The 19,448-nt window shown below is 38.1% G+C and overlaps 1 protein-coding gene across 2 annotated transcripts in view; it reads right to left on the bottom strand.

The window, feature by feature from the left end:
• The window catches only part of LOC128694672 (cyclin-dependent kinases regulatory subunit), a 75,522-nt gene that overhangs the window by 26,358 nt on the left and 29,716 nt on the right, over positions 1 to 19,448 (bottom strand). Inside the window, exons 2-3 of one of the 2 annotated variants that reach the window (XM_053784930.2) lie at positions 13,541 to 13,675; positions 9,548 to 9,675 (exon numbers count right to left, since the gene is read on the bottom strand). In XM_053784930.2, the coding sequence (XP_053640905.1) occupies positions 9,548 to 9,675; positions 13,541 to 13,675 (263 nt within the window). The remainder of the gene's footprint in view (positions 1 to 9,547; positions 9,676 to 13,540; positions 13,676 to 19,448) is intronic. The other variant, XM_053785004.2, reaches the window with a different exon arrangement.

The raw sequence follows: 19,448 nt of genomic DNA, 5'->3' as shown, positions 1-19,448 counted from the left end.
GCTTGTTTCAGCTTGGTCAGGGTGATACTTTTCAACAAAACTTTGCAACTCATTCCACATTGCACAAATCTCCTTAATCTTTGAAGAAGGCACCTCATCCACTCCCTCTTCCTCCTCCTCTGAAGCAAGTTCCTCAGCTGTGGTCTGATACTGTTCCAGTTGAAGCTCTTGCAGTTCATCAGTGGTTAGCTCTTCCCTGTGGTCCTCCACCAACTCTTCTACATCCCCGTCAAAATCCCTCTGGATCGTGTTCCTCACTTTATTTACCAAAGGGCTTGCACTAGCTTTCCTTGGGTCCATGATGACTTATTTAGCAGTTGCATGCACAAAAAACAATGGATTATTATGAAATGTATTGTATGAAACCACGGGGTGATGGTCACGTGTTGGCAAACAATGGCACACTGAGCATGAATGGTGTGGGAGACTGGCTTGGTGTGCGCGGTGACGGGCGGACAGGTACCTGACGGTCGCCGAAACATGAGTCTTTTCACGAAACTCGAGGCCAAATTTTTCCAAAAAAACTCGCCGAAGGTCAAATTTCACAAAAGTCGAGGCTGCCGAAACTCGGGGGTCCACTGTATGTATATCTCTGTATTATACAAATTTTTATTCATTTATAATTAATATTCTACTGTACAACTATGAAATAATTACTATCCTACTGTACAACTATGATATACTATTTCTTAGTATTAAGTAGAATGTAAGCCAATAATGTTAAGTTGGCCCATAATGCCAAGGCATAATAGAGGCTCTCTTTTTTATTTATTTATTTATTTATTTATTTATTTATTTATTAATTTGAACATGATACAGAGAAGTACAAGGAATAAAATTTTTTTAAAGTGCAGCATGCCAAAGCCCCTTGTATGCAGAGCATTATGGGCAGGCTTAAAATTGACTTAAGATTAACTAAGCAATGATATATTCAGTGGTACAAAAAATATTGCAAAACAGATAACAATTTAGTACAAATGAGTATTACAAAGACAGGTCATATGGTCATTTACTGTGTTGCTGTGTAATCAGTAGAATCGAGTATTCTGTTAGGTAATGAAGTTAAATAGTAACAAAGTTTGATTGGGTCACAGGTTGACATTTATGAGATACAATAATGAGATACATATATGAGATACAATTTATGAGATACAATTATTCAGTATTTATTTAATTGTGGGTGAGTAAGTGATTTTTGAGAAGAGACTTGAATTTATAGTGGGATGCATTGCATCCCACTATTGTATATACACAATCTCAATGTACTGTTTGCAAAGACATTAAATAAATAAATAAATAGTTTACATTATTGGTTCATAAACAGGTGCTTAGATTACTGTCTAGCATGGCAAATTCAAATTTTGTTGTTTGTAAATTTCTGGATTTTTTTTTTTTTAATATTTCTATCTGCAATTGGTTGTATCTGCGGATGTGGAACCCGTGAATAAGGAGTGCTAACTGTATTTTGCAAATCATACCAGTCACATATGACAAATGTATATAATACAAAATTATCAAGAGAAATAAAACATTCCACCGTATAAAATTTGCATAAAGTGAATCCATATACAAGAGTCCTTCCACATTCACGAGGGTTAGGGGATCAAGAACTTCGCGAATCTTGAATGTTTGGTGTGCAAATATGGTGTACGGAAATATAATAATACTGTACTGTGGCGTTCACAAATGTTTTGATGCGCAAATATACTGTAGGGAAATACAATAATAGCACTTACTTAGCCTAACAATACTGCTTCCTTAACCCTTTGACTGTTTCGGTCGTATATATACGTCTTACAAGCCACCATGTTTGACGTATTAAAACGCATAAATAGGTAGTAGGTTGGTAGACAGCAACCACCCAGGGAAGTACTACCGTCCTGCCAGATGACTGTGAAACAAAAACCTGTAACTGTTTTGCATGATGGTAGGATTGCTGGTTTCTTTTTCTGTCTCATAAACACGCTAAGATAACAGGGATATCTTGCTACTCCTACTTACACTTTGGTCACACTTCATAGACACGCACATGCATATATATATATACATACATCTAGGTTTTTCTCCTTTTTCTAAATAGCTCTTGTTCTTTTTTATTTCTTCTATTGTCCATGGGGAAGTGGAAAAGAATCTTTCCTCCGTAAGCCATGCGTGTCGTATGAGGCGACTAAAATGCCGGGAGCAATGGGCTAGTAACCCCTTCTCCTGTATACAATTACTAAAAAAGAGAAGAAGAAAAACTTTATAAAACTGGGTTGCTTAAATGTGCGTGGATGTAGTGCGGATGACAAGAAACAGATGATTGCTGATGTTATGAATGAAAAGAAGTTGGATGTCCTGGCCCTAAGCGAAACAAAGCTGAAGGGGGTAGGAGAGTTTCAGTGGGGGGAAATAAATGGGATTAAATCTGGAGTATCTGAGAGAGTTAGAGCAAAGGAAGGGGTAGCAGTAATGTTAAATGATCAGTTATGGAAGGAGAAAAGAGAATATGAATGTGTAAATTCAAGAATTATGTGGATTAAAGTAAAGGTTGGATGCGAGAAGTGGGTCATAATAAGCGTGTATGCACCTGGAGAAGAGAGGAATGCAGAGGAGAGAGAGAGATTTTGGGAGATGTTAAGTGAATGTATAGGAGCCTTTGAACCAAGTGAGAGAGTAATTGTGGTAGGGGACTTGAATGCTAAAGTAGGAGAAACTTTTAGAGAGGGTGTGGTAGGTAAGTTTGGGGTGCCAGGTGTAAATGATAATGGGAGCCCTTTGATTGAACTTTGTATAGAAAGGGGTTTAGTTATAGGTAATACATATTTTAAGAAAAAGAGGATAAATAAGTATACACGATATGATGTAGGGCGAAATGACAGTAGTTTGTTGGATTATGTATTGGTAGATAAAAGACTGTTGAGTAGACTTCAGGATGTACATGTTTATAGAGGGGCCACAGATATATCAGATCACTTTCTAGTTGTAGCTACACTGAGAGTAAAAGGTAGATGGGATACAAGGAGAATAGAAGCATCAGGGAAGAGAGAGGTAAAGGTTTATAAACTAAAAGAGGAGGCAGTTAGGGTAAGATATAAACAGCTATTAGAGGATAGATGGGCTAATGAGAGCATAGGCAATGGGGTCGAAGAGGTATGGGGTAGGTTTAAAAATGTAGTGTTAGAGTGTTCAGCAGAAGTTTGTGGTTACAGGAAAGTGGGTGCAGGAGGGAAGAGGAGCGATTGGTGGAATGATGATGTAAAGAGAGTAGTAAGGGAGAAAAAGTTAGCATATGAGAAGTTTTTACAAAGTAGAAGTGATGCAAGGAGTGAAGAGTATATGGAGAAAAAGAGAGAAGTTAAGAGAGTGGTGAAGCAATGTAAAAAGAGAGCAAATGAGAGAGTGGGTGAGATGTTATCAACAAATTTTGTTGAAAATAAGAAAAAGTTTTGGAGTGAGATTAACAAGTTAAGAAAGCCTAGAGAACAAATGGATTTGTCTGTTAAAAATAGGAGAGGAGAGTTATTAAATGGAGAGTTAGAGGTATTGGGAAGATGGAAGGAATATTTTGAGGAATTGTTAAATGTTGATGAAGATAGGGAAGCTGTGATTTCGTGTATAGGGCAAGGAGGAATAACATCTTGTAGGAGTGAGGAAGAGCCAGTTGTGAGTGTGGGGGAAGTTCGTGAGGCAGTAGGTAAAATGAAAGGGGGTAAGGCAGCCGGGATTGATGGGATAAAGATAGAAATGTTAAAAGCAGGTGGGGATGTAGTTTTGGAGTGGTTGGTGCAATTATTTAATAAATGTATGGAAGAGGGTAAGGTACCTAGGGATTGGCAGAGAGCATGCATAGTTCCTTTGTATAAAGGCAAAGGGGATAAAAGAGAGTGCAAAAATTATAGGGGGATAAGTCTGTTGAGTGTACCTGGTAAAGTGTATGGTAGAGTTATAATTGAAAGAATTAAGAGTAAGACGGAGAATAGGATAGCAGATGAACAAGGAGGCTTTAGGAAAGGTAGGGGGTGTGTGGACCAGGTGTTTACAGTGAAACATATAAGTGAACAGTATTTAGATAAGGCTAAAGAGGTCTTTGTGGCATTTATGGATTTGGAAAAGGCGTATGACAGGGTGGATAGGGGGGCAATGTGGCAGATGTTGCAAGTGTATGGTGTAGGAGGTAGGTTACTGGAAGCAGTGAAGAGTTTTTACGAGGCTAGTGAGGCTCAAGTTAGAGTATGTAGGAAAGAGGGAAATTTTTTCCCAGTAAAAGTAGGCCTTAGACAAGGCTGTGTGATGTCACCGTGGTTGTTTAATATATTTATAGATGGGGTTGTAAGAGAAGTAAATGCGAGGGTCTTGGCAATAGGCGTGGAGTTAAAAGATAAAGAATCACACACAAAGTGGGAGTTGTCACAGCTGCTCTTTGCTGATGACACTGTGCTCTTGGGAGATTCTGAAGAGAAGTTGCAGAGATTGGTGGATGAATTTGGTAGGGTGTGCAAAAGAAGAAAATTAAAGGTGAATACAGGAAAGAGTAAGGTTATGAGGATAACAAAAAGATTAGGTGATGAAAGATTGAATATCAGATTGGAGGGAGAGAGTATGGAGGAGGTGAACGTATTCAGATATTTGGGAGTGGACGTGTCAGCGGATGGGTCTATGAAAGATGAGGTGAATCATAGAATTGATGAGGGAAAAAGAGTGAGTGGTGCACTTAGGAGTCTGTGGAGACAAAGAACTTTGTCCTTGGAGGCAAAGAGGGGAATGTATGAGAGTATAGTTTTACCAACGCTCTTATATGGGTGTGAAGCGTGGGTGATGAATGTTGCAGCGAGGAGAAGGCTGGAGGCAGTGGAGATGTCATGTCTGAGGGCAATGTGTGGTGTGAATATAATGCAGAGAATTCGTAGTTTGGAAGTTAGGAGGAGGTGCGGGATTACCAAAACTGTTGTCCAGAGGGCTGAGGAAGGGTTGTTGAGGTGGTTCGGACATGTAGAGAGAATGGAGCGAAACAGAATGACTTCAAGAGTGTATCAGTCTGTAGTGGAAGGAAGGCGGGGTAGGGGTCGGCCTAGGAAGGGTTGGAGGGAGGGGGTAAAGGAGGTTTTGTGTGCGAGGGGCTTGGACTTCCAGCAGGCATGCGTGAGCGTGTTTGATAGGAGTGAATGGAGACAAATGGTTTTTAATACTTGACGTGCTGTTGGAGTGTGAGCAAAGTAACATTTATGAAGGGATTCAGGGAAACCGGCAGGCCGGACTTGAGTCCTGGAGATGGGAAGTACAGTGCCTGCACTCTGAAGGAGGGGTGTTAATGTTGCAGTTTAAAAACTGTAGTGTAAAGCACCCTTCTGGCAAGACAGTGATGGAGTGAATGATGGTGAAAGTTTTTCTTTTTCGGGCCACCCTGCCTTGGTGGGAATCGGCCGGTGTGATAATAAAAATAAAAAATTCTACCGGTTTCAAATCAAGCAGGAGAAAGCTGGTAGGCCCACATGTGAGAGAATGGGTCTCCATGATCAGTGTGCACCATATAAAAAAAATCGGGGAGCCAGTGGTGCATTGTGGGAATGCCATTTCAGTAGTCCTTGTTCAGTATGCCTAGCGGTAAGAAATATATGACTCCCCGGCAAATCTGGGACTCTACTCTTCCCAAGTGATGCTCTAACACAGATGGAAGTGTCAGTGAAGATCAATTTCATGGTTTTGAGGAGTTTGTGACCAAAAGCAATGCCAGGATACCAGGAGAATGAAGGATAATGAAGAATGAAGGAGAATGAAGAGCAAAGGAGAAGGAAGAATGAAGGAGAATGAAGAAGGAAGAATACATAAGAACATAAGAAAGGAGGAACACTGCAGCAGGCCTGCTGGCCCATACTAGGCAGGTCCTTTACAATCCATCCCACTAACAAAACATTTGCCCAACCCAATTTTCAATGCTACCCAAGAAATAAAGTCTGGTAACTCTATCCACTCATTTGCAAGTCCCACTCATATCCAACTCATATCCAACCCCTCTCACTCATACATTTATCCAACCTAAATTTGAAACTACCCAAAGTTCCAGAATGAAGGAGAAAGAGAGAGAATGAGGGAGAAAGATAATTAGATAGGATGGAGGGGAAGGGAGCATCCGACCCCATTGTTTTGACAGGCAGTAGGGGGAGTGAGTATTAGACAGTATGTCATTTTGACAGCTGCCAACCCTGACTCAAAACAATTATAAGCAAAGAATGAAGGAGAATGAAGAATGAAGGAGAATGAAGAATGAAGGAGAAGGAGAATGAAGAATGAAGGAGAATGAAGAATGAAGGAGAATGAAGAATGAAGGAGAAGGAAGAATGAAGGAGAAAGAGAGAGAATGAGGGAGAAAGATAATTAGATAGGATGGATGGGAAGGGAGCATCTGACCCCATTGTTTTGACAGGCAGTAGGGGGAGTATGAGACAATATGTCATTTTGACAGCTGCCAACCCTGACTCAAAACAATTAGAAGCAAAGAATGAAGGAGAATGAAGAATGAAGAAGAATGGAAAATGAAGGAGAATGAAGAATGAAGGAGAATGAAGAATGAAGGAGAATGAAGAATGAAGGAGAATGAAGAATGAAGGAGAATGAAGGAGAAGGAAGAATGAAGGAGAAGGAAGAATGAAGGAGAAAGAGAGAGAAAGATAATTAGATAGGATGGAGGGGAAGCGAGCATCCGACCCCATTGTTTTGACAGGCGGTAGGGGAAGTGAGTAATGAGACAATATGTCATTTTGACAGCTGACTCAAAACCATTAGAAGCCACACACACACAAGACAGGCTTGCTGAATGAAGATAATAGCAGTTATATGAAAGTATCCAGTGACTATATATGTGAATATATATTATAGAAACCAGAAGGAAGGAAGAAGGGAAGGCAGGACGAGATGAAAGGAAGGAAGGTAAAAAGTAAGGAAGGAAGGTAGGAAAGGAATGCAGGAAGGTAGGAAGGAAGGAATGATGACACACGACCATTTGCCTAGGATAACTACGTAACACAACTGCTTGCTAATGCCCACAAAAATGCACACACACTCGTTTTATGTGTAAGGAGTGTAAAACACCATAGTGTATGAAACCATGTTTCAAAGAGTTCCACAAGCTGCAAAACTTCTAGGAACATGTCCAGTGACTGTACATTTGTATATACACCTACCATCCGACTTACGACCTGCTCGACTTACGACCACTCAACTTACGACCGTGTTTTTTATGCCAAATTTCTGGGAAATAAACAACTATTTGTGTTGTACACAGTGTTTATCCTAAACCTTACATTATAAAATACAGTACTAACAACATAAAAAGTAAAGTAAAACATGAAATACCAAAATAAAACAATAAAATAAAGTCATTACAAAAATGTTTTGTTGATATTCAGTATTAAAGTTCGACTTACGACCGGTTTCTAGGAACCGAACTCGGTCGTAAGTCGGATGGTAGGTGTATATTATAAAACAATAGTAATAAAAAAATTTTTGTATTGTTTGTTTGTGTAAACAAGTTTTGTAAACAATATATTGATAATTATGTTTGTGTGCTTATTGTGTCGTATACAACAAGTGTATATATGTACATTGCACCTTACTTTGGACTCACAGGCCACATAAGTTATGTGAAAAAATAAAATAGTGAAAAAAAAACAAGAAACCTTCAAATACAAGTAAACCAAAGTTTACCAGGTGAGCGGCAGTCGCCGCTGTTGCCATATGCGACGACTCATTTTCTACCAACTTCACGCCTCTATATCTCGGTAAGTACTGATGGCAAAAAAAAATTTTTTGGACTAAAACAATCAGAAAAATAATCTTAACATTTTCATAAGAAATTTTTTTTTTTCGAATGTTTCTCGACACCAGGAGACACTTCAGGATTGGGGCTTGTGACAGCCAAAGGGTTAACTTATTAAACCACAAACAATCATAAAACACATGAAAACATCATAAAATATTGTAATGCATATGATTGGGCGGCTGGGTGTTTGCGAATGTTCGAAGCTCGCGAAAGTGGAGGGCTAGCTGTAGAGTGAGGGAAAAACTTGTACGTAAATTAAGTTTCCCTAAACTACCTCTTAGTTCTTTAACCCTTTGACTGTTTCAGTCGTATATATACATCTTACGAGCCACCATGTTTGACATATGTATACAGTGGACCCCCGCATAACGATTACCTCCGAATGCAACCAATTATGTAAGTGTATTTATGTAAGTGTGTTTGTACATGTATGTTTGGGGGTCTGAAATGGACTAATCTACTTCACAATATTCCTTATGGGAACAAATTCGGTCAGTACTGGCACCTGAACATACTTCTGGAGTGAAAAAATATCGTTAACCGGGGGTCCACTGTACTTATAAATTCTAGTGGCTTCAAATCAAGCATGAGAAAGCTGGTAGGCCCACATGTGAGAGAATGGGTCTGTGTGGTCAGTGCGCACCATATAAAAAAAATCCTGAAGCACACAGTGCATAATGAGAAAAATAAACCGACCGTTTTTTTTAATTAAAATGCCGACTTTGTGGTCTATTTTCGTATAGTATTTATGGTTGTATTCTCGTTTTCTTGGTCTCATTTGATAGAATGGAAAACATATTATAGAAATAGAAGTGATTTTGATTGGTTTTACTATAAAAAGAACCTGGAAATGGAGCTCAAAGTAGGGGAAATGTTTGATTTTTGCTGATGTTCAAAAGTAAACAAATGATGTCATTGTCCAATAAATGTCCAACTAGCCATTCTAATATGCAGTCATGAATGGGTTGACCTTATCTGTACAATTATTACAATATTGCAGTAGTCTGCATAACAGTAAATCTTCTATTTTTTGTTTGAATAAAAATTCAAAATACAAAGCAAGAGTAATAGCAGAGGGGCCTGGAGATGTGACTGATGAACAAAGAAAATGTTATTTTAGAGCCAGGAATGTCTGCATTGTTCATTCTGGACCTTATTTTGAAAATGTCATATTTTTTAATTTTTGTGAAATTGGCCAAATTGCAAATTTCTGACCACGTTATTGGGTAGTTGAAATCAGTAAATGGGCAGTTTCTTGTACTCAATCGATAGAAAAAATGAAGTTATAAAGAAATAGCTATGAGTCTGGTCAACTGGAACAATGGAATTAGCCGAAAATAGGGCTCAAAGTGGGTGAAATTGCCAATTTGAAAATATTGCCGAGGTCGCTAACTTTGTGAGAGTGTAATTCCATCAATTTTCCGTCAAATTTCGTTCTTTTGGTGTCATTACAATTGGGAAAAGAGTCTCTATCATTTCATAAGAAAAAATAATTTTTTTTTTTAAATTTTGCGACACCAGGAGACACCTCAGGATTGGGGGTTGCGACACTCAAGGGGCTAAACCAAGTTCACCTATGAGCTAAAGATATGAAGTCATCATTTTATTCATATGTTACATTTGCAATACATACTTTACATATTGCAGGGATAAAAGCTCACTTATTTTGAAATTCAGAAGAGGGTGTGTTTTGTGAAATTAGCTTTCTTTTAGTACCAGATTACAACAGCAAAATCATCACTTCCTTACCTGGGCTGTGGACAAGGTAGTGAACCCAGCCAGGTGACTGCTGCACTCCAAGGTTGCGCCATTCAGTCTCTGTCATCAAATGAGTTTTTGGCACTAATTTTGCCACATCACTTGGTAAAATTACATGCCTGAAAGGTCAGAAGATATTTAACAAATGGCCTTATCATTAGCCTTTATTGTAACTGTCTACAGTATTGTAATATAACTCTGATTTTGTTCAGATTTACACAACATTATTTATACAGAGTTAAAACTTAGGTAAAATTTTTTTTTTTGATGAACAAAACTATGATTATTATTATTTGGAGGTATGTATATACCCAGCAGCTGGATAATGAACAATTTGACAATTTTTTAAGGCTACATAATTACATGGTAATTTGGTTAGGTGAGGTTAGGTCACATAAATCACAAATAAACAAACTGAATACAGCCTCTCCTCACTCAACGTTCCCAAGACCATGTGGTTAAACAAATTGGTCGCTAAGTGAGGAGCATACTATAATGGTAGTGGGTTTGTGTCAACCATCTTTGATATTGTTTTAATATCACCGTTGCACTATTTATAACATTTCTGGTATACAGTGGAACCTCGGCTTACGAATGCCCCGCCATGCGAATTTTTCAGGATACAAACAGTTGCTCGGTCAAATTTTTGCTTCTGGATACGAACAAAATTTCAGGATGCAAACTTCCCCCTCAAGGGAGGTTCCTTGGCGAGGGGCTCTTAATCTAGGGAATTGGATCTATGCTCCAGTTCCCTAAATTAATAATAATAATTATTATTATTATTATTATAATAATACATACATACTAATATTAATAATTATTATAACAATAATAATAATACAATATAATACAGGTCCTCCATCACAAATTCAGCATCACTGGGACCTGTAGTGTGCCCGATTACTGAGTTTGCTGGATTAAAGAGTGGTTAGGTTAGAATACACTTAATAAAATTAACCAACTTGACTTACACAAAGTTCATTGAACATCGGCAAAAATCGAACATTTCCGCTACTTTGAGCTCAATTTCAAGGTATTTTTCATCATGAAAGCAATCAAAATCATGTCTATTTCTGTAAGATATCTTCCATTCTATCAAATGAGTCCAAAAAAATGAGAATACAACCATAAAAACCATACGAAAATATACTGCAAAGAGGCGGCTAATGGCTGAGAAGTGAACTACCTTATTCATCATCCGTCTTTTTTATTTTTGTTGAACGTTAAGAAGCATCTTTCCATCATACACTGCCCAAGTTTCAATGAGAAAGCCCAACAAACAACCGAGAAAAAAAAAATATTTACCAAAAATCATATATGGCAAGCCCAAGCCAGGTACTGGAAATAAGTCACTTTGTCTGACTTTTCTGGGTTATCCTAGGTTCTCTATACATACACTGCTATGTATAATAATCTATGTAACTGTATTTGTATATACCTGAATAAATTTATTTACTTCTAGTCTGTCAACTGAGTACAAGAAACTGCCCATTCACTTATTTCAACTACCCAATAAAGTGGTCAGAAATTGGCAATTTGGCAATTTCACACAAATTTCAACAGATGCCAGTTTCAAAATAGGATCCAGAATAAACAATGCAGACATTCCTGGCACTAAAATAACATTTTCTCTGTTCATTAGTCATGGCTCCAGGCCCCTCTTATATTACTCTTGCTTACCATTTGGAATTTTTATTCACAAAAAAATAGAAGATTTACTGTTATGCAAACTGCTGCATTATTGTAATAATTGTATAAATAATGTCAACCCATTCTTGACTCCGTATTGGAATTTGGACTGGCAGGTGGACAGGTAATGGACGGTGACGTCATTTGTTTACTCTTGAGCTTCGCTAAAGAATAGAACAGTTTCGCTACTGTGAGCGCAATTTCAAGGTACTTTTCGTCATGAAAGCAACCAAAATCATATCTATTTCTGTAATATATCTTTCATTCTATCAAATGAGACTGAAAAAATGAGAATATAACCATAAAAACCATACAAAAATATACCGCTAAGCAGCTGCTAATGGCTGAGAAGTGAACTCCGCTATTTATGGTTTGATTTCTTTAATTTTGGGTGGATATTAAGAAGTATCTTTCCATCATACATTGCCCAAGTTTCAATAAGATAACCCAACAAACAACTGAGAAAATAATAATATAATAATAATACAGTAATAATAAAAATAAAAATAATAATAATAATAATATCTTTATTTACTACACGTTCATGTACAAGGTATACAGGCCTAGCTGACATCAGTGACATACTATATAGAAAGCCGTTTGTTATGCAGAGTATTTCAAGAAAATTAGGTCAGTGTCCCAGGATAACACCCACACCAGTCGGCTAACACCCAGGTACCTATTTACTGATGGGTGAACATAGACAACAGGTGTAAAGAAACATGCCTAATGTTTCTACCCTGGCTGGGAATTGAATATTTACCAAAAATCATATATGGCTAACCCAAGCCAGGTACTAGAAACAAGCCACGTTGACTTTTTTGAGTTATCCTAGGTTCTCTACACATATGCTGCTATGTGTGATAATCTATATAGAGAAAATAACTTTTTTGTTTCAGGTTTATGGAGGAATACGAGTGTATATCACAGTTAGCCCTGTGCTACACTCCGTTTTCTCTAATATAAGCCCCCAAGACAGGGATACGAAAATGGTATTTGTATACCATTTCCTCTTCATACCTCCGTCGAACTGCTCGGTGTTATGCCAAATATTATTTATTCTGGAGTATTTAACATGTTTTATGTTATTTATATTGTTTATTAAGTCATATTAGATCAATCGTGATATGCAAATAAGCTGTAGTGTTGATATTAGTGAAATAAAGCATATTCTGCATCATGAGACTGAGCTCATGACAATGACAGTGGCTTCAAAGCCACCTTATCTTTAATGGAAGCATTTCTTTTATTCACTGGAACCATGGCTAGGGCTAAAACTAAGCAGGTTAAAAATAAATGGAGAAAAAGAAATTGGAATTACTTATGCAGCAAGTAGCGCCACCAAACAGTACCAGCAGGTTAGTGTGGTGACCCTGGAAATTTGAAATTATGCTAGCCAAAATTAGTGCCGAATAACTGAAGGAACCGAATAACTGATTGCCAGATTTATGATGGCGGACCTGTAGTAATAATAATAATAATAATAATAATAACAATAATAATAATAATAATAATAATACGTATGTAATAACAGTAAGGAGAAGCTCTAGAAGGCTGCCAGTAGTTAGCGCCACTATCAGCAAAACATCGTTATCCACATGTTTACCACGGTCTGGGAGGAGATATTGTCGTGATTTCCTTCCATTTTCTGCAGTTATGTTGCCCAAATTCTTGTTTCTAACCATGGGTCCTAAGAAAGTAAATGCATTGGACAGTGCTGAGAAGAAAAAGAGGATGAATCATCCATAGAATTAAAGCATGAAATCATAGATAAACACAAGCTAGGTGTGGCCAGGCAGTACCAGTGCAATACTTCTAGGATATGTACGATACTAATTAAGAGCATAGCAATAGATCAGTGAAAAGTGAAGTGAACAAAAAATATAAAAAAACGATTGTAGCAGTTAAGTTCAGCGATAAAGTGTAGCATTAAGTGTAGCAAGTAAGTTAAGCAATTAATAGAAAAAGGACATGAAACTAACTTCCACCACCCTCAAGCTCTGCAAGCATCTGCTCCAAGGTAAGTGTATACTATATTATACAGTGGAACCTCGGCTTACAAGTGCCCCACCATACGAATTTTTCAGGATACGAGCAGTCACCCAGTTGATTTTTTGTTTCTGGATATGAGCAAAAATTCAGGATGTAAGCTTCCCCCTCAAACAACTTTCTTTTAGACCTCCAGATCTTACAAAAGTAAAAGTGAATATATAATTGTAGTTCATTGTCGTGATGAATTATGTTGTTTTTATTGCTCAAGACTATAACTACAACGGAAATAATAATATTTCTTACCTTAAATTGTGGGTGCTGGTGTTTGTCGATGATTGTGAAGAGAGTGGAGAGTTATGTTGTGGTCCTACTGGGCTGAGGTGGATGGTAGAGGTTCTGGTACTGAAGTCGATGGTTGCACTGGAGTGTGCATAAATTCTGTAATGGATTTCTGTTCTATTTTATCCTGTAGTACATTATACAACTGATGGTAAGACATCAGCTGCTCTAGACACCATTTCAAGGTCCTCTTCCGTGAAAAAGTCTAACTTTAAATCATTCAGTAAGTCAGTCAGGTCATTCAGTCAGGCAGTCAAGTAAGTCATTCAGTCAAGTCATTCAGTCAAGTCATTCAGTCAAGCCAGTAAGTCAGTCAATCAAGTCAGTAAGTCAGTCAAGTCAGTAAGTGATTCAGTCAAGTCAGTAAGTCATTCAGCAACACTGGTATGCCTACTGGGTGTCATGATTGCTTGGCAGATATGGTAATTAAAAGATCAAAACACAATTCACAAACACAGCTAGCCTGTAGGAGAAAAGTGGAACTGAACATGGAAGCTGGGATGGTGGTGTCGGGAGTGTCGGGGGATGGCAGGGGATGGCGGGAGGTCTCCTCCACTGACTCACAACAAGGCAGCTGCTAGAGGCAGGGAATGGCCGCCACCACTTGTCACATAATGACATATTTTATTCATTCTAGAGTATATATCAGGTTTCTATGTTATTTATATTGTTTATTATGTCATATTAGATGAATTGTGATAGAAAAATAAGCCATAGAGTTGATATTAGCATCATATTCCTGCCTCCTGAGAGCAGGAATTCCACTGGAATGGATTAATGACATTTCAGTTAATTTAAATGAGGAAAATTGGCTCGGCATACAAGCAGATCAGGATACAAGCAAGGTCACGGAACGGATGAAACTCATAAGTCAAGGTTCCACCATACATACAATAACCACTTTATTTCACTACATTCTCTATTTCTTATTTATAAATTACATACAATGTTTTTAGCATTTTCCTTATGAAACTGTGATCTAGTGCAGTTAGCCTCACAAACACTCCACTTTCTCTTATAATAAGAGCATAGGAAGATACTATAGTCAGTGGGAGAGTAAATGTCGGATGCTGCTGCCCTTCCACCATCACTCGCCATATTATGGTCTAATTTATTCATTCTAGAGTATATACATATCATGTTTCTATGTTATTTATATTGTTTATTATGTCATATTAGATGAACTGTGATAGACAAATAAGCCATTGAGTTGATATTAGCATCATAGTGAGTGTATTCTGTCGTGCCTCCTGAGAGCAGGAATTCAGCTGGAACAGATTAATGGCTCTTTAATTACAGTGGACCCTCGTTTTTCCTGATTAATCCATTCCAGAGAGTCTGCTGAAAGTTGAAACTCATGCATGGCGAAACCATTTTCCCCATAAGAAATAATGGAAATACAATTAATCCATTCCAGACACTCAAAAATATTAAAAAAACAAATCCAAATTAAATAAAGATTTACATACAGAAAACAATGAGAAATCAAGTACAGGTCTCCCTCAACATTCGCGAGGGTTTGGGGATCAAGAGCCTCGCGAATGTTGAAAAACCGTGAATGTTTGGTGCCCCAATATATTGTAGGGAAATATATTACAATACTGCTTCCTTAACTTGTTGAACCATGAATAATTATAAAATACATGAAAACGTCGTAAATTGTAATAAATATATACATGTTATGCTTTAATAACGTATGTTATTTAATAACATGTATGTTAATAACATGTATGTTATTAAATACCACAGACTCCACCACTGCCTCCACCAATGCCTCCACCACTGCGAGTCCCTACTACCCTCCCTCCGACCCCCGCAACTGGCAGCCAGCCCTCCCACCACTCAGTGTGGTGAGTGTTTTGTTTGTTCATTATTTGCTATTAAACTACAGATTAAATAATGTAAACCCATTCATGACTGCATATTGGAATGGCTATTAGGAAAGGTATTAGAAGGTGACATCATGTGTTTACTCTTGAACACAGCAAAGAATCGAACATTTCTGCTATTGCTAATAATAACAATAGTAACAATAATAATAATAATAATAATAATAATAATAATAATAATAATAATAAATACGATATAATTGAAGAAGGAAATTGTACAAAAATACGAGGGAGTGGTTGACACATCGTCAGTGTGACTTTGTTTATGCTGGAGTGAACATTAGTCTCCCTGCTCTTCCACACATTTCACAATAATTCAGCAGTTGAGGCAGTGGTATTTAATAACATATATGTTATAAATAATAATAGTACATGTTATTATTAATAACATGTATTATTATTAACATGTATGTATTTAATAACATATATAAATAATAATAGTACATATTATTAATAACATGTATTATTATTAACATGTATGTTATTAAACACCATTAAATACCATTGCCTCAATCACTGCCTCTACCACTCCAGTCACACTCAATCTACAAGCACCAAACACAATGAATTATTGTGAAATGTTTGGAAGAGCAGAGAGACTAATATTCACTCCAGCATAAACAAAGTCACACTGACGATGTGTCAACCACTCCATCGTATTTTTGTACAATTTCCTTCTTCAATTATATCATATTTATTATTATTATTATTATTATTATTATTATTATTATTACTATTGTTATTATTAGCTGTAGCAGAAATGTTTAATTCTTTGCAGTGTTCAAGAGTAACACATGATGTCACCGTCTAATACCTGTCCGAATAGCCATTCCAATATGCAGTCATGAATGGGTTTACATTATTTATACTGTAGTTTAATAGCAAATAATGAACAAACAAAACACTCACCACACAGTGGTGGGAGGGCTGGCTGCCAGTTGCGGGGGTCGGAGGGAGGGTAGTAGGGACTCGCAGGTGGCGGGAAACTTAAATATGATTTGGTGGCTGGGAATTTGGTGGCTGGGAATTTGGCGGTTGGGAATTCGCGAATGTGTGAAGCCCGTGAAAGTTGAAAACGTGAATGTTGAGGGAGACCTGTACATTATTATTATTATTATCACACTGGCCGATTCCCACCAAGGCAGGGTGGCCCGAAAAAGAAAAACTTTCACCATCATTCACTCCATCACTGTCTTGCCAGAAGGGTGCTTTACACTACAGTTTTTAAACTGCAACATTAACACCCCTCCTTCAGAGTGCAGGCACTGTACTTCCCATCTCCAGGACTCAAGTCCGGCCTGCCGGTTTCCCTGAACCCCTTCATAAATGTTACTTTGCTCACACTCCAACAGCACGTCAAGTATTAAAAACCATTTGTCTCCATTCACTCCTATCAAACACGCTCATGCATACCTGCTGGAAGTCCAAGCCCCTCGCACACAAAACCTCCTTTACCCCCTCTCTCCAACCTTTCCTAGGCTGACCCCTACCCCGCCTTCCTTCCACTACAGACTGATACACTCTTGAAGTCATTCTGTTTCGCTCCATTCTCTCTACATGTCCAAACCACCTCAACAACCCTTCCTCAGCCCTCTGGACAACAGTTTTGGTAATCCCGCACCTCCTCCTAACTTCCAAACTACGAATTCTCTGCATTATATTCACACCACACATTGCCCTCAGACATGACATCTCCACTGCCTCCAGCCTTCTCCTCGCTGCAACATTCATCACCCATGCTTCACACCCATATAAGAGCGTTGGTAAAACTATACTCTCATACATTCCCCTCTTTGCCTCCAAGGACAAAGTTCTATGTCTCCACAGACTCCTAAGTGCACCACTCACTCTTTTTCCCTCATCAATTCTATGGTTCACCTCATCTTTCATAGACCCATCCGCTGACACGTCCACTCCCAAATATCTGAATACATTCACCTCCTCCATACTCTCTCCCTCCAATCTGATATTCAATCTTTCATCACCTAATCTTTTTGTTATCCTCATAACCTTACTCTTTCCTGTATTCACCTTTAATTTTCTTCTTTTGCACACCCTACCAAATTCATCCACCAATCTCTGCAACTTCTCTTCAGAATCTCCCAAGAGCACAGTGTCATCAGCAAAGAGCAGCTGTGACAACTCCCACTTTGTGTGTGATTCTTTATCTTTTAACTCCACGCCTCTTGTCAAGACCCTCGCATTTACTTCTCTTACAACCCCATCTATAAATATATTAAACAACCACGGTGACATCACACATCCTTGTCTAAGGCCTACTTTTACTGGGAAATAATTTCCCTCTTTCCTACATACTCTAACTTGAGCCTCACTATCCTCGTAAAAACTCTTCACTGCTTTCAGTAACCTACCTCCTACACCATACACTTGCAACATCTGCCACATTGCCCCCCTATCCACCCTGTCATACGCCTTTTCCAAATCCATAAATGCCACAAAGACCTCTTTAGCCTTATCTAAATACTGTTCACTTATATGTTTCACTGTAAACACCTGGTCCACACACCCCCTACCTTTCCTAAAGCCTCCTTGTTCATCTGCTATCCTATTCTCCGTCTTACTCTTAATTCTTTCAATAATAACTCTACCATACACTTTACCAGGTATACTCAGCAGACTTATCCCCCTATAATTTTTGCACTCTCTTTTATCCCCTTTGCCTTTATACAAAGAAACTATGCATGCTCTCTGCCAATCCCTAGGTACCTTACCCTCTTCCATACATTTATTAAATAATTGCACCAACCACTCTAAAACTATATCCCCACCTGCTTTTAACATTTCTATCTTTATCCCATCAATCCCGGCTGCCTTACCCCCTTTCATTTTACCTACTGCCTCACGAACTTCCCCCACACTCACAACTGGCTCTTCCTCACTCCTGCAAGATGTTATTCCTCCTTGCCCTATACACGAAATCACAGCTTCCCTATCTTCATCAACATTTAACAATTCCTCAAAATATTCCCTCCATCTTCCCAATACCTCTAACTCTCCATTTAATAACTCTCCTCTCCTATTTTTAACTGACAAATCCATTTGTTCTCTAGGCTTTCTTAACTTGTTAATCTCACTCCAAAACTTTTTCTTATTTTCAACAAAATTTGTTGATAACATCTCACCCACTCTCTCATTTGCTCTCTTTTTACATTGCTTCACCACTCTCTTAACCTCTCTCTTTTTCTCCATATACTCTTCCCTCCTTGCATCACTTATACTTTGTAAAAACTTCTCATATGCTAACTTTTTCTCCCTTACTACTCTCTTTACATCATCATTCCACCAATCGCTCCTCTTCCCTCCCGCACCCACTTTCCTGTAACCACAAACTTCTGCTGAACACTCTAACACTATATTTTTAAACCTACCCCATACCTCTTTGACCCCATTGCCTATGCTCTCATTAGCCCATCTATCCTCCAATAGCTGTTTATATCTTACCCTAACTGCCTCCTCTTTTAGTTTATAAACCTTCACCTCTCTCTTCCCTGATGCTTCTATTCTCCTTGTATCCCATCTACCTTTTACTCTCAGTGTAGCTACAACTAGAAAGTGATCTGATATATCTGTGGCCCCTCTATAAACATGTACATCCTGAAGTCTACTCAACAGTCTTTTTATCTACCAATACATAATCCAACAAACTACTGTCATTTCGCCCTACATCATATCTTGTATACTTATTTATCCTCTTTTTCTTAAAATATGTATTACCTATAACTAAACCCCTTTCTATACAAAGTTCAATCAAAGGGCTCCCATTATCATTTACACCTGGCACCCCAAACTTACCTACCACACCCTCTCTAAAAGTTTCTCTTACTTTAGCATTCAGGTCCCCTACCACAATTACTCTCTCACTTGGTTCAAAGGCTCCTATACATTCACTTAACATCTCCCAAAATCTCTCTCTCTCCTCTGCATTCCTCTCTTCTCCAGGTGCATACACGCTTATTATGACC

Source organism: Cherax quadricarinatus, chromosome 2 (assembly GCF_038502225.1).
Source record: "Cherax quadricarinatus isolate ZL_2023a chromosome 2, ASM3850222v1, whole genome shotgun sequence".
Classification (NCBI taxonomy): Eukaryota; Metazoa; Arthropoda; class Malacostraca; order Decapoda; family Parastacidae; genus Cherax; species Cherax quadricarinatus.
This window is presented reverse-complemented; position numbering and strand designations above follow the sequence as displayed.